Here is a 14,990-nt window from a genome sequence, read left to right on the forward strand (position 1 = left end):
AAAAGGTAAAACTTTACATCTTGGCAAGCGCTGTTCAAAAATGGAAAGAGGATGGCAAAATTGCAAACCTACCAAGACTTGAATGTCCATCTGTATTGGTTTGCTATTTCTAAGATGTTTCTGGTAACTGGATGAGCTGCAGAGATTTAAGGGACAAGTGGGAGATGTACAAATGACTGTTTATTCTCCTGAATTGAAGTTGTAAAAAGTCAAAATAGAAACTAACCTTCCACATCACCCTGAATATGCTCATGCTGTATCATGCTCTGGGTACATTTTTTTTTGATGGATCGAATAACCTACAGGAAAATCTAGAAAGCAAATAAATTTTAAGGGTGAGCTTGTTTCTTATTAGATGGAATTACAACAGTGGTTGACTTTACATCAAAGCCTGTACGGTAGAAGCCAAGAGCTAAATTCAATTCACAATTAAGAGTTAATCATTGCTATTTACCTACATGCTGACTGAGGGTTAGGAGTTCTGCAAACATGAATGGACAAACTTTCACTCTCTTTGTAAAGCAAGTAGAGATATTGCCCAGAAACCTTGCTGCTTCTAGCAACAGAGGGAGGGGTTCAGTGCAAATGCATGAAAATGAGAAAAGTTTGTGGTTGCAATATGTGTCTCTCTGGGTATTAATGCGTTTGCAAAGCACTGAACATATCTTTGATGTCGTATAGGTGCTACGTGTCCATATTAGCGCATCTTCAAAAACGGCAGGCCTAAAAAAGCTCATGTTTCCGGCAAGAAAATGGCAGGAAGCTACATGTGAATTTAGAAAATCAGACACAAAAACGAAAAAAAAAATGCCTTGTGCAATTTTCCATTTCTTGCAAGGAAACAATCCTTGCATTATTTCAGAAATGCAATGATTTGCTAAGAGTTTCTTCAATGTTTATAGAGCAGCATGCAATTCTGTAAAGCCTTCACGTTTTTATTTTACTTTACTAAGGTGCATGTTTTTAGGACAATAGTACCTTAACCCTCTAATGCCTGTAAATAGGAATGGAGAGCAGCACACAGTAGGTAGCTTTCATTCATTTATTTATGTAATCATATTTACAAACAGTCTGAAGTGTGGAAAGTCTAAAATATAATCCATATCTACTATACATTGCATTTTGGTTTGCAAATTGTTTCGAGAAGTATGAAAGTCCAGCTGTAAAATAACATTTAAAAAAAAATTTAAGAAACAAAAAAAAAAGTTTTGAAATTGATTGAAGAAAATTGCAAAAAAATAAAAAATAAAATAAAAATAATAAAGAAAAACAAATGAAAGCAAAAACTTTAACAACCATGGGGTTTTGTGCACCCTATTTTCCAAGTCTCAGCTCACATTTCTTAAGGTCATTAAGTTATTGTCTTTCCACCATCACAGACGGCTCTCAATCAAATCAGAGGTCTTGGTGTCCAGGGAGGAAAAATTATACAAAAAAAAAAAAAAAATTAAGTGCAGAATCACATTTGGCAAAGTAATGAAGCCCACCATTTACATTTATACAGATACGCACATTCTGTTTCTTGTGCTCTCCCACAGTACGTCTGCATTTGTACACCTTTTAAACTTGCCTCATAGAAATCGCCCCACACTTCTCTTAATTTAACAGCAACATTAACAAGAGCACAGTGCAAAGATTAGATACACTTTCATAATATTCACAAAGGTTGTCTCAGATGTTAAAGGGCAAATATCATATTTAAGAGTCATAAAATAAAAAAAAAACTGAAAGTAAAAAAAAAAGTTTTTTCAAAGCAGATTGTTTTTAAAGCATTTTTGAAAACTGTAGTCTCGCCTTTCTTTTAAGCAGGAATTAAGAGCCACACGTGGATGATGACCATGTATGAAGGGTTGCTGTTGGGTAAAAAAAACCAGAGTGATTTCTTGATACAAAAATACCTTTCAAGAAGAAATATGTGGAATAGATAAACAACCATTTATTGGCAACACAGAAAAAAAAAAGAGCATTCTACAAAGATTATCTATGCATCGATGAATAAGCTAAGTGGAAGTAAACATCAAGGAACCTGACAGAACAGAGTAAGCAGAGAAACCGCCACAGTGACCACAGCTGTTATTTGTGAGCATAAAGTTTACTGGATTTGGGAAATGCTTTCCTGAATAGAAAATCTCACACTTTGTGCTCTCTGTCAGTAAAACATGTCTATTAATGTTGGCAAATCATTTGAAATCAATAACCCTTTCTCCAGAGGTATCCCCTAACATGTTTAGCCATGATAATTAGCCTTAGCTGCAAACTGTGTCCTCACACAGTTGGCTCATACATTTAGTGAGGTAAAACTCTCAACAGTAAAGCTGACTGATTATGTGGCGAAAAATGAGACCTGCGTAGACATACCTCGCTACAATGAAGCAGGCTATTGTGACTTAACGGTGTTTCCTTTGCCAAACAAGATTTACAAGATTTATCTCACAACTAGTCATCAAATTAATCTTAATTCTGCCACAATTTTAGTGTTTCAAGTTACAGTTTAATCAGAGGTCATCTGCCACTGTGGTGAATTGCAAGCAACGGTGGAAAAAAATGTACTTAAGTACAGTACTCAATGAATGTACTCCACTACTTTCCACCTGGATCTGGAACGCAACAGTGTTTTTAAGTTCCAGGGTAGGATTCCGGTTTGTTAGGTCTTCAAGCTACTGCTTTCAGAGGACGTTTCTCCTGGCTTCCTCCTCACTCACTGGAGTAGATAAACACGAATCACTTCATGAACTCAAAACCAAGCTGCAGCCTCTTCACTATAACTACTTTGGTACTGAAAATAAATGTACAGCATTCACTCTCTGGCAACTTTTGGTCCCCTTCTTGGATGCCTTGAGCTTAGCACAACTGTTCAAATTATGATCTACAAACTTGAACACAATCGAAAAGATGGAAAAAATGATATTTGCCCTTTAAAATTGAAGAGGAGTGTATGGGTCTTTAGCGGCCAACCAAACAGAAATGCACATTCGAGAAACAACCGAGAACTCCACCCCATCAAGTTCTCTTTCAATAAAATAATCACAGGCGAATTTAAGGAGGCAGGTTGGTGAAACATGATACTTAAAATCTCTTGATACGTAAAATCTCCAGAGAGATGCAGTGCACACAGGTAGAAGACTTTAAGGCCTTAAATGAAAAGTAATTTTTGGGTGCAAATAGGTCAGTTTTAATTTGGTAGCTGCTGAAATTTGGAACAAAAAAAAAAAAAAAAATCTACATTTGCTCCTATATGTCCGTCTTCATCACTGTACCAAAGCCTTCATTCCTACATATCTCCATAACACGATGAGACGAACAGGGGCTACATACCTTGTACAATTTACATTGATCCAATGTATAAAAAAAAGAAAGAAATTGCATTGCGGAGGTACAATTATACAAACTCTACTACAGTGTTGTGGCTCTAGTGATCCGGGGCCATGATGTGTGGAGAAAGGAGGCCCCTCTGAGCCCTATTAGGTTTATTACGATGAAAAAGGCAGGCGGAAGAGGCCCACACACGCACACTGTTTCTGCATTCACAGGCACGATGTTTCATGTGAATTTACACCCACAAACACACAAATTAAACTGCCTGTATGCATGCTTGAACACACTAATGCATGTGCGTACAAGGACACATACAAATGGAGATATGAGTTGGATTGTTTTAAGGGTCGGATGTTTCTCTGTAAAGTCGGATATGTTCACCGATGCGGCGTGTGGAGACGACAGTTTTTACCTCAAAAAGGACCTCCTCTGGCCTTATTCGGTTCCCACAAGAAGCAGGTCCAAACCAGTTCACCACCAACGAGTGGCTAAATTAGCTTAAGGCAGGTTAGGTGGTAGCTGTGTGGCCGAGCTGGAGACTTTGTTGGTTTCTTTTTGTTTCCGCCCTGTTATTACTTGTCGGTCTAATCAATACGGCTTGGCCCACTCAGCACTGGGGGGGCTTATTGGAGTGAAGTTTCCCAGTGACGATGACGAATTGGATCCGTTGGAGTGTCCCTCCCAGAACATGGCGTCGGTGGGCTTGGGGGGGCTGGGGAAGGAGCGTGAGCTGTCGTCCAGGGAGGCCTGATTCAGGGGGGGCGGCGGCAGCATCACGGCGCAGGCCTCGCTGCCGACCAGCGCCTCCACCAGACAGCTCTGGGAGGGCCAGGGCCCGTTGTACCAGCAGTCCTCCCTAAGGCTGTCTGGCAGAGGGGGGCCGGCAGGCGGGCCGCCGACAGCAGGACAGGGACGGCCGGAGCACGAGGGGACCGGAGGGGCGCTAGGAGGGCGGGGCCCAGGAGCCCGAACGACTGGGAGGTGGTTGTTGTTCTTTTCCACGTCGTCCAGACACTGGACAGGGACGGTTGAAGTAGCTGGTGGGAGAAAGTTTTGGAGAGATAATAGTGAGAGAGAAAGAAAAAGAGCTGAGCGATAAAAAACATATTTTAAAAAATTAGCATTTGAGAACTTATAAAAGCAACACTGTGACGGTGGCAATGTCAGTCATGGAAACCGATGAATCTGCTGCTGTGTTTTACATTAGCACTCCTCTTTATTCAGTCAAATGTTTAGGATATTTAAGTAGGAGGTTTAGCTCAGAAATATTTAGATGTTTTGAGATTAATTTGATGTATTATACCAAGACCTGTAGTTTTACACCGTGCATAGTCTGTTAGGACTTTACATATAGACATTATGGCTATCAATGTCATGTTACTTTGAGGCCTTACTGATTTTTTTGGCCTGCCTTTTTTGGAATGGTGGGATGATTGCACAACGTACCACAATAAGAATCTTTAAAAACAAGAACTGGGTAAACATTTGGAATTTATTGCAGATTTAGTGCAGATTTTCCAATCCATTTAGTGAAAATTTGAGAAACAGCAGGGTCTAAATCAGGGATTCCATACATTTAGATGACCTCTACCCTCTTCAAGGATTAAAGCGGTCAAACAACCATCCAAAATTTATTTTAGATGCACCCAAAATCGTGTAGTTTCTCTAAATCTTGTTAAAGGAAACGTAAATGTGGGTGTGTCTATATTTGAGTCCGTATGCATAAAAGCCTGTGTAGATGTGAGAAAATTCATAATAAATTCAAATATTTCCACCCAACTCTTGCTTTTAAACGTCATTTAAGTTGTTTGCTGTATGATTATTGTGGATAAGAAAAACTAAAGAAATTCATGGCAATATTTTAATGCTGGAAGACATTTTAATATGACACAGATACAAATTATGTTTTTCATATTACTTTAAGCACTGTTACTGAGAAATATCTGCACATATTATGAAATATTAAAATAAATATTTCTTTCTTTAATTTTTAAAATTTATTTTCATTTATTTCTTTTACTAAAAAACAACAGTAAACTAACCTCCCTGCATAGACAAAGCCACCTGTCTCTGTACGGACAGCATCTAATCTGAAACACACACCGCGGCTTTGATTTCGAATCAGCACCTTGGGCAAATATTGAAGTTTAAATGAGACTCACTGTGCAACTGTTTTTCTTTGTTATTAATTTTACCATACCTCTCTTCTTCCACACATCATATATCCATCCATCTCTGCCTTGCTATGCTTCCATGAGATGGTCTCCTGAGTCTAGGATTTGAATAAAAGTGATTCCAAAGGAGGAGCATTAGAAGAATACAGATGCACAGAATGAGTGAATAAATAACAGCACAATCTCCTCCCCCTTTCTGTATTTTTCGCTTCTTTCGCTCCATCTGCCTCGTCTGAGCCACAAGACGACTATTCGGTGGGATAAATGCAGCAAGGTTTATTTTCCTGCTGTATCCTTGGTTCTAATTTTCACCTCCTGGCCTCCTCCTCTCCCGTCACTCGACAACAGAGGTATTGACAGCTGGTGGCCGTGTGGAAGGAAGGGAGCGGGGGAACAAACCGTTTCATAATGCCTTTTATTAAAGCGTTTCCGTAGTTTGAGTGGCACCTCGTTTCTCATGACACCTCTGCAGAAACCGAAACAAGATGCGGCCTGCTTTTTAGCAAGCAGAACTTTTTTGGAAAATCAGACAGATACAGCAGTGATCTGCTTCTTGTGATTAATTTATTTTTTTGTTTTAGTTTTTGTTTCGAGAATTTTAAAATGTGAGTGCTCAAATGTAAAAGACATCTGACAAACAACATAAACTCACTTTAAAAATGTCAGATTATCTAATGTGATAAATTCTGAAAAACAAAATTGACTTAAGTTACTAATATTCTTTTTTTTTCGTAAATTGGACATGCATCCAAAAAAAATGATCTCCTGCCACAAGATTAAAAGTATAATTATCTTAGCAGAGCTTGTCCTCTCTTGTAACAATGAAGATGGTGTGAAAATGAGTGAGGGGAGCGGAGATGCAAGACATCACAAACAATGCACAGAAACAAAAACTCAAACATGGAATAAGATGGATAAAATACACCTTCTTCCTCTGTGTGTGTGTTGCTCACCTTGTCTCGTCTCGCCGATCAGTGGCCTGAGCTTCGTAATCAGAGCCGTCTGGAGCCTCATCTCTGATTGGAGACGGGTGACTTCGCAGCACAAAGCTGCATACGTTTGCTGGATGTTCCTCTCCCTGCGGATTGGATGGAACGTTTAGTTTAAACCACATGGTGGTGTCAGAAACATGAGAGGAAGCATCTTGCGAACTGGTAATAAAATGGGGGAAACCTTTTGTCTTTAAAATTAGGGGAGGGGGGAATGCTTTTTCACGATTTAAACAGCTTCCTAAAGCAGGAATACGGTTAGAAAAAAAAAAAAAAAAACGTAAAAGAACCTTAATTCAATTATTCATGCGATGGCCTGCTGCTGGAGTGCCTTTCTTTGTGATAACTGTGTCTCTGCTGAATGACTTGTCTCTTCGCTGACACATTTAACACCATCAGTGGATGTGCTTGCAGTGAGGACAATGGACTAGCAGCAGAAGTTCACATTAATCAGAAACATTTTCGTAGAAGCTCAGAGATTCTGAGACAAAACAATTCCTCACCTACAACAGTGATACCATGGTTGAACTGAACTACTGGATTTAATGCTATTTTATTCAACAACACAACATGACTAGGAAAAAATAAAATAACATAAAATACCTCATAAATTATGATGCTCTTAAAATATCCAAACAAAATGAATCGGCAGTACAACTTCACAGAAGAGCACTTATAAACACACCTACAAAAAAAACCCCAAGATTCTCTACTGTTAAAAAATAATAAAGTCACACAAGTATTTTCGCTCATGACTATTTAACAAAAGAAATTAATTCAATATTTTTCATTTTTAAAACATTACAAATGCAGGACATTTATAAATGCATGTTTGAATTTTCAAATAACCAAATTGGAGTGGCATTAACTCACTGGATGGAATTAAAATTTGACAAAAAGATATTTTAAAAAATGCATGTTCTTCATTAATTTCAGTTGTCAGTAAGATTATAGTAATTCCAGACTTTATTTTTTCACTTTTATCAAAATTCCATTGCACTTTGATATGCTTTCTTCAATATATGAAGAAAACTAACACACTATTTTAGGGATCAATTGACATAAATAATATGTCAAATTTATAAATAGTAAATGCACAAAACAAAACAGACCTATACTTTTTTTTTTCTTTTTTTTTTGCATTTGATTGCTTTTCATATTTGTGAAAATATGCAAAAACAATATTAATAAATTGACAGTATGGTTTTACTTTTAATTTAAACTGTAAATGTAAAAATAATTTAAGAGTGGATTGATATAAGCCATCTACACTAAAAAAATGCTTTAACTGACCACTAATTGTAAGGTTTGGGAACATGAGACCAGATCACATCACTTGTTTGCTAAACAGGAGAACAATTTATGAAGACTAGCCGAAACATCTGACGCATAGACGGGCAAGTCTGAGAAATGCGAGACCAATTCTGAGTACAATTCTTCTAATCACAACTTATTAGCCGCCAACCACCTGTGAGTCAAAACTAAACACAGAAACTGAAACAAAAAACAAGGTGAAACAGCTTCAATCAGTACTTGGTTTTAGCAGAAATAGCCTGAAATTTTTTGCAACCTTCTTAGAAGGAAGCTCTATCTTTGCAGGATCAGAATGAACTTTCGACTTGGTCTCTTCACTTCTGGTATCAGCATCTGATCACCTTGGTTTACAAAGTTACAACCTTAGACATAAAAACCTCCATTGGTACAAAAAAAAAAAAAAAAAAAGAACATGTTTTTCTGATCTTTGACAACAGAGATCAAAAACAATAAAAATGGCAAACAAACATACAAGTACAGTGAAGCAAAATAGTTAGTGTCACCAGCAAAAAGAACAGTCTGATGGTTTTATATTTTTCTATGGATAAGCCAAATAATATTCTAATTATATTTGAAATTTTTTCAAAATAAAATCACAAAGCAGAAATACATATCCTGAGCAAACTTGAAAGGCAATTTAAAATATGCTTGATTATGGCAAGCCCTTGAGGACATACATCAACAAATTTAAAGAACCTCCGATCAGTCATTGAGGGACAATCACACTATGATATGTTAATGCTGTGATATTAAATCTGGAAGAGAAAAAAAAAACACTAAATGTCTTTAAGGTGGTTTTGGTCCTGTGCTATTTAAGTGCTTTAAGATAAAACCGTCCACACTTTTCAAAGATTTAAAGATTCCTGGTCGTACAAATTTCTTCTGGAATACCAATTTCCATGTCATCAATGCACAAGATTTTTTTTTTTTTACATTCATTGTATGGGGGAAAAAAAACAAACAAAAAAAACACTACAGGGAACCACGTACGTGAAGAGAAATTAATTGAAGTTAAAATCTCAGAAAGACGTTATTAAAACCAAAGCTTAAAATTTGATAAGATGCTCATTATGATCTAACTAAATGCTGGGGAGCTTATGAGCTGAACAAAGAGCTCTGCAGAATGTGATGTGTATTACGCGGCACCCTCCTCTAGTGGCCAAACAGGACAAGTACACTCAACTGTGAAAGCACAGCTAGAGATAGCTTACATAGAATACAGTATCACTGATAATGGCTTTTTAAATATTCATTTTAAAGGATATGTCTAGGGTTTCAGCTAAGAGCAATGAATGAATGAGTTAAACTTATGCTACACAGTAATAGCATGATGTCATTTTAAATATTATTTCACACTGAAACAACAAAGTTTGCATGGCATCTAAAATAAGAGCAGGTGGGAGTTTATGGGTTCCAACAATCATTCAGTTAACTATATTTGCTTATATGAACTAGGGAGGAAGGAAAAAAAAAGTTACGGAATTAATATTTATTCCTGAAAATATTTGGGCGTCATAGTCTCCTTAGTTTGCATGACCAGCTTATCTAATAATCTCATCTGAACCCAACAGCATCTAATCCAGCTGTAGTTTGCACAAACAGTGTGTGTTTGTGATGAAAACTACATCCTCAGAGAAAAAAAGCAGAAACTCAAATAGGGTAACTTTTTTACTGCTGATATAATAACATGTCAGAAAAATGGATGTTAATATTTAACTTAAATTACTCAAAAGTTTTCATACCCCTTGGACTTTATCAGATTTTGTAATGTTACAGCCAGAGTTTAGTGAATTTCACTAGTTTTAATTTTTTTTTTTACAACCAACACAAAATAGCACATTAGTGTGATGCAGAGGAAACGTCAATGAATCACTTGGCTTACATAATTCAAACACTAGGTGTATTTAAAAAAAAAAAAAAAACACATATCCGTCTGCATAACATCCTGAACACAGTACTATAATGGTGAAACAGGGTGGTACCAGCATTATGCAAATGTTAGGTTAAATAATTTGAATTCGTTTTGTGTTGGATTATCACATAAACAACATTTTTTTTATGTTAGATTTTTTTTTGGCAAATGTTACATTTATAGTTTGTGATCATATAAAAAATGTTTAATATCGGATAATAATATTAAAACATAACACACTACCTTGAACTATGCTTTCCATCACATGTCTGGTTCAAGTCTGGTCCATTAAGGCCTTGTGACTCCTCCTGAAACACAGGTTAGTTAGAGAAGATAAGAACACTTTATAGAATCAAACACAACTGGCTAGAGAATAGTTAAAAAAATAAAATAACATGTTTTATACAATCTATGCACCAGTAAAAGGCAACACAGCGGAAATAAACTGTTGAGCTCATTTGTGTTCTGTACTGAGGATGTAGAAACAACCTTCACTGTGTGCCTGCCTTCTCTTACCCACTTTTGGGTAAAATGTGATATTTAAATGTATTTCTATTTCTCATCAATAGCATTATATTTTACATGATATTACTTGAAGTTCTTACTCCATGTGTCAGTCTGGATCTTCTATCCCTTCTGTCCTCCTATCAGCAGTGAACTTTTGTATCTTATACACTCTCGGTACTGAAATACTTGCACAGTCTTGCAGTGTGACCTGCTCTTTAGAGCTGCTTTTTTCTACTTTACTTTCTTTGTTTGTGTTACTTCAGCATCTTCTCCTGTCCACTATTGTCTGACCCTGTCTTCACTCACCGTGCTTCTCTCCAGCAGCCGGCTGTTCTCCAGCATAACCCTCTCGAGGTCTTCCTGCAATTTACGGATCTGCTGCTCTGTGTCGACTCTCTCCAACTGCCAGCAGTCCTGAGGGCTATTTAGGCTCTTCATCACTGGAAATAAGTCCAACAAACAATATTTAACTAAATACAAAAACATTTTCAGATTATTTTTAATTAAGTAAAACAATTAGCACATTTAGGTATTTCATTTGTATTGCTAAAAAGACAATGTGAATAACTTAAAGTATTATCTAACATGTAAAACTAGCTTTGTTTCAATTAATAAACTAGACAACTTAAACAATTATTACAAAAACATTTTTATCAAAATTTTAGCTTCAAAGGTAGTTTTAAATCATAAAATAGATCATTTTAAAATATGAAAAATACATTTTAAATTGAAATCACATATATAAACATATATAAAAAAAACAAATGCATTGTTTTTCAAGGCGTGGTTATGTTACAAAACATCATTCCATCAGAAACACAAAAAATGTGGTTCTGATGGTATCACTGTGACATGACCTTTGGGATAAACTGGCCCCTCAACAACCAACAAGGTAAATTCAGATATCATATATTACAATATTTTATGACAGATTACTTTGTTTACCTATGCATGCCTCCATATGAGCTCATTTTTAAAGGCAAACAAAGGCATAAACGATGCACAACATTACTTTTCTTTGCGTCACACATCTAGCATTTCTGATCTGGTTTCTGCTTTGGTTGTGTGTGTGAAGGAGAGAGCGGGCCTGTGTGCTCTGCCTGTACCTTGGGTGGTCTCCATCTCGCTCCTCAGCTGAAGTAGCTCTAACTCTTTGGCTTGGAGTTGTTCCGTCAGCAACCTCTCACTCTCGCTCTTCTCCTTTTTCTGACACAGAATGAAAGTAAACAGCAGTAAGGTGACCAATGCACCAAATTATGTCTCTCAGTCTAAGATTGTCTAGTATATAGAAAGGTTTTCTGTTCTGACACAATATCATAAAAAATACATTTTCACTTTATGTATGTAAAAAAATTACATATAAAGTTAGCTTATTAGGGCTTCAAATGAAAAACAGACCAGTTTATTAAGCTCCATCTGCAGGTCCTCCTTCTCGATGTAGATTCCTCTGTAAGCACTGAAGGCCTTGTTCACATAATGGGGACCCTCTGATGGAGGAGCCTCCGGCCTGAAGAGCTACAGTGAAGAAAAATAATATGAAATATTGAAGAAGAGAAACATAACAGCTTTTATTGCCAAACTGACAGACAATTTTAGGGTTTTAATGAAAGGTCTGTAACAGGACTTTGAGATATTTTTCTTTTACTTTTACGCTGATGATACAAGGCACAGCAGTAAAAATAAAGCTTTTATTTCTTTCATTTTTTTCCAAAAAGAATATGCTAACACTAAGAAAACCACTCTAAAATGTTAGCTTTTTTTCACACTCTTAAATTTTTCTCACTTCTACTATTCTGTGACTTGCAAGCCTGAAAGACGAAACACTGTCGAAAGACTGAACCGGTATAACATACCTGAAGAATGCATCAGCATAACAGTGAGCAAGGTTCGCTCTGCATACTTTTCACACTAGGAGCTCTGCACAAGAATCGCTACTGCAAGCAATATTCTGATCAGTGCTATTATGAAATCCAATGAAAACAACCAATATGTTGTGGACAGGATTAAGGTGTGGTTATGTTGCAAAACATCATTCCAAATTTTCCAAGTCATAACTATTTTAATAAACCTGAATTTACAGGAATTTTTTAAAGTCCTAAGGAGCTCTGTTCAGTAACTGTTCAAGAATAGAAAGAGTGTAGTGTTGCTCTGTGGAGCACCACATCTTTAAAGACTTTTTTAAACCTTATAGTTTTTCAATTGTTTCTATATCCGTGGACTTTTAAAGTGCGTTTCTAATTTAGTTTTTATTGTTTTAAGTGTTTCTCTTTCTCTGCAGCATTTTGAGAATTGCATGTCAAATGTAAAGCGCTTTATAAATAAAATGTAATATTATTATTAATCACAGAAGCAGGTAAGCGTCCTGTGGTCACTCTGGAGGAGCTGCCGAGATTTGCAGAGCTGGTCGGCTGGCCTGCTGAGGTCAGAACTTTCTTCTTACTTAAGGCCAGATTAATAAAGAGTTTTCTGTAAGCCATGTAGCTGGAACAGCAAACATGGAGGAAGGTGTTCTGCTCAGATGAGGTCAAAACTGAATTTTCTACCCAACATAAAAAGTGCTCCCACCAAACCTCACCATGAAAACCCCCATCACTGTGGTGAAACAGTATCATGCTGGCATCATGAGGTTGTATCTCTTGCATGACTTGCCACTTCAAATAGACACTTTTCAGGCTGTGCATAATAATAGTGTAGTGTTGTATTTGCTGACTTGGTTATTTTTAAATATCATCTTGAACCATATTTTCAAGATTGTCTCCCACTACCCCAATCTTCGACTTTCCATCCGTACCTTTTCCTCCAACTGCTTCACCCTCTTCTTCAACAAAGTGTTTTCCCGCTCTGTGTCTCTGAGCCTCTTCTTTATGTCCTCGTAGGCAGTGACCAAGGCGAAGTGAGAGGCAACAGACTCGTCGCCGGCACACACCGACACCGGGCTCTCTCCGGCGGGCGTGTAGGCCGTCTCATGCTTAAGGATGCAAATGTCATCATCTACCGCCAAGGGCTCCATGTCTTGACAGAGGCCTAATCCTTAGACGGGAAGACCTGAGAAAGATGGCGGGCACAGTTTTAGTTTAATTTTATTGTGAAATATCTACAGATACAACACCAATCGGGTTTTTTCTGACCAATAGTGAGCTCTTCTCTGTTGATTTTGGCTTTTTTCTTTTCCCTTCCAAGAATTAAAATTGATAAAGAGAAAAATGCATAGACTGAAGTAGTAGTTTTAAATCTGACAGACAAAAAAAAAGAACTGGAATATTAGGATTATAGTCACTATCTTATAGTGACCATTTATATGGGGGGATTAATTCAGAACCATGTGATTATATGCATCAGATCATATCAAATGAACTCATGTTTGAATTATTCTCATGTGATTCTAATTTTTAAAATGTCAACTAAACGCTGGAAGTAGACGCATTTATATACCGAACAAGGTGGAGATTCAAGTACTTTAGTATTATTAGTATGTGATCTGAAAAAAATAGTCATGCCCAATTCTGATCTCCGACTGAAGCATCTCTAGTCTTCTCTCTTCTTGACGGGAAAATGGAAAACTTACTGTCTTGACACAGAAGCTGTTATCACTGTGTGGTTTTCTTCACACGAAAAAAGTCAAACATCCCACCAAGAAAACATCTACCAAAGCTTAAACGTCTGAAATTCTCAAAAGGAGCAGAACAAGAACTATAGCAGTCCAAAGCAGTTATCTTCCTCAGATGGGCCAGCACCAGACAGACTGCAGCTAATGTTAGTTGATGATGTCACCATGCAATGATGCAGCAAACACAAATCGTCCCAAGTTTTATCAAATAAAAAGACAACTGTTTTCATAGACACGTCTCAGCATGACAAAATTCGCAGCTGAAAAGACGAAAGCAACCTCAAAAGCAGAGCCGCTTACTTTTAATATCCGACTCAGAGAAAGGTAACCCAACAAGCAGAGAAAACGAAAGTAAATGTGAGTGATCCGTGACGAGAAATGAGGCGTCATTTTTGATCAACACTTCCTTTACCGAAACAGAAAAGCTAACGGGCAACATTTTATTCATTAAAAAAAATAAATAAATAAAGACATCTTCATAACAGCAGCAGCCTCAATCTTGATGTAAACAATCAGTTAAACTCGTTTACAAAGGCTGTTGCTAACGTTATAATGTTAGCTTTGGTTCAACAATCATCTCAAAATAATAATCATTTTTTAAAAAAAAGCAGCAATATAACAATAGAGACAGCTCCATTACATGATGCGGAAGAATACAACGCAGTCATGGGGTGATGAGTCTCATTGTTACATTTCTCACTAATAAACCTGAACGATCTGTTGTGATGATAACAGCTAGCTAAGCTTTGCTAAAGTCTTTTGGCTAGGTGAATGAAAAATGAGCCCATTATTTGTACACTCTCGAGTCGTACTAACCGTGTTAGAAGCTGTCGTCAGTTAAATATCAGCTGGCCACATAGAGCTACCATTTATGCTAAAAAAGAGAGACCCTGTATGAGAGGGGGGAAAACACAAAGAGACGAGGCTGGCTGGACATTCGCAAGTGGCTGCTCCGAACTGACAGGTGAGGAAACAAAAACTTCCGGGAGTCACTTGACTGATCAGGTCCTTTCAAAATAAAAGCGTAATTTTTATTTAGGCGTTTGAGACCCACATGGTTTTGGCGACAGCTTCCACGTTGAGGTGAATGTCTGGCGTTCAGTAGCTTAGTATGATTGACGGTAGGTTTAGTCTAAATTAACACGCACATGCACACAAAAGTAACATTTTAA

General features: G+C 37.1%; 1 protein-coding gene across 2 annotated transcripts; it reads right to left on the reverse strand.

Moving 5' to 3' along the window:
* Positions 1–1,028: 1,028 nt before the first annotated feature.
* Positions 1,029–14,774, reverse strand: azi2 (5-azacytidine induced 2). Of its 2 annotated transcripts, none has more exons than XM_055042021.1 (8): positions 14,635–14,774; positions 13,003–13,256; positions 11,610–11,726; positions 11,318–11,417; positions 10,518–10,651; positions 9,948–10,012; positions 6,443–6,567; positions 1,029–4,352 (listed from the first exon to the last, which is right to left on the reverse strand). In XM_055042021.1, the coding sequence occupies exons 2-8, from the start codon at positions 13,219–13,221 to the stop codon at positions 3,904–3,906; spliced, it is 1,209 nt and encodes a 402-aa protein (XP_054897996.1). In that variant the 5' UTR covers positions 13,222–13,256; positions 14,635–14,774; the 3' UTR covers positions 1,029–3,903. The 2 variants fall into 2 exon arrangements, with proteins under 2 accessions (XP_054897996.1, XP_054897997.1); XM_055042022.1 differs by lacking the exon at positions 14,635–14,774 and adding an exon at positions 13,777–14,144.
* Between the last annotated feature and the right edge of the window lie 216 nt (positions 14,775–14,990).

The sequence above is a fragment of the Poeciliopsis prolifica genome, unplaced genomic scaffold (genome assembly GCF_027474105.1).
Source record: "Poeciliopsis prolifica strain line A6 unplaced genomic scaffold, Auburn_PproV2 SCAFFOLD017, whole genome shotgun sequence".
NCBI lineage: Eukaryota > Metazoa > Chordata > Actinopteri > Cyprinodontiformes > Poeciliidae > Poeciliopsis > Poeciliopsis prolifica.

What these genes read in the sequence shown, in the direction of transcription:
- azi2 (XM_055042021.1), bottom strand. Translation starts at nt 13,221, where the DNA reads ATGGAGCCCTTGGCGGTAGATGATGACATTTGCATCCTTAAGCATGAG. An exon ending in AGATGGAGCTTAATAAACTG is followed by an intron (nt 11,418 to 11,609) that starts GTCTGTTTTTCA and finishes ATTCTGTGTCAG; the next exon opens with AAAAAGGAGAAGAGCGAGAG. An exon ending in CGAGATGGAGACCACCCAAG is followed by an intron (nt 10,652 to 11,317) that starts GTACAGGCAGAG and finishes ACTTATTTCCAG; the next exon opens with TGATGAAGAGCCTAAATAGC.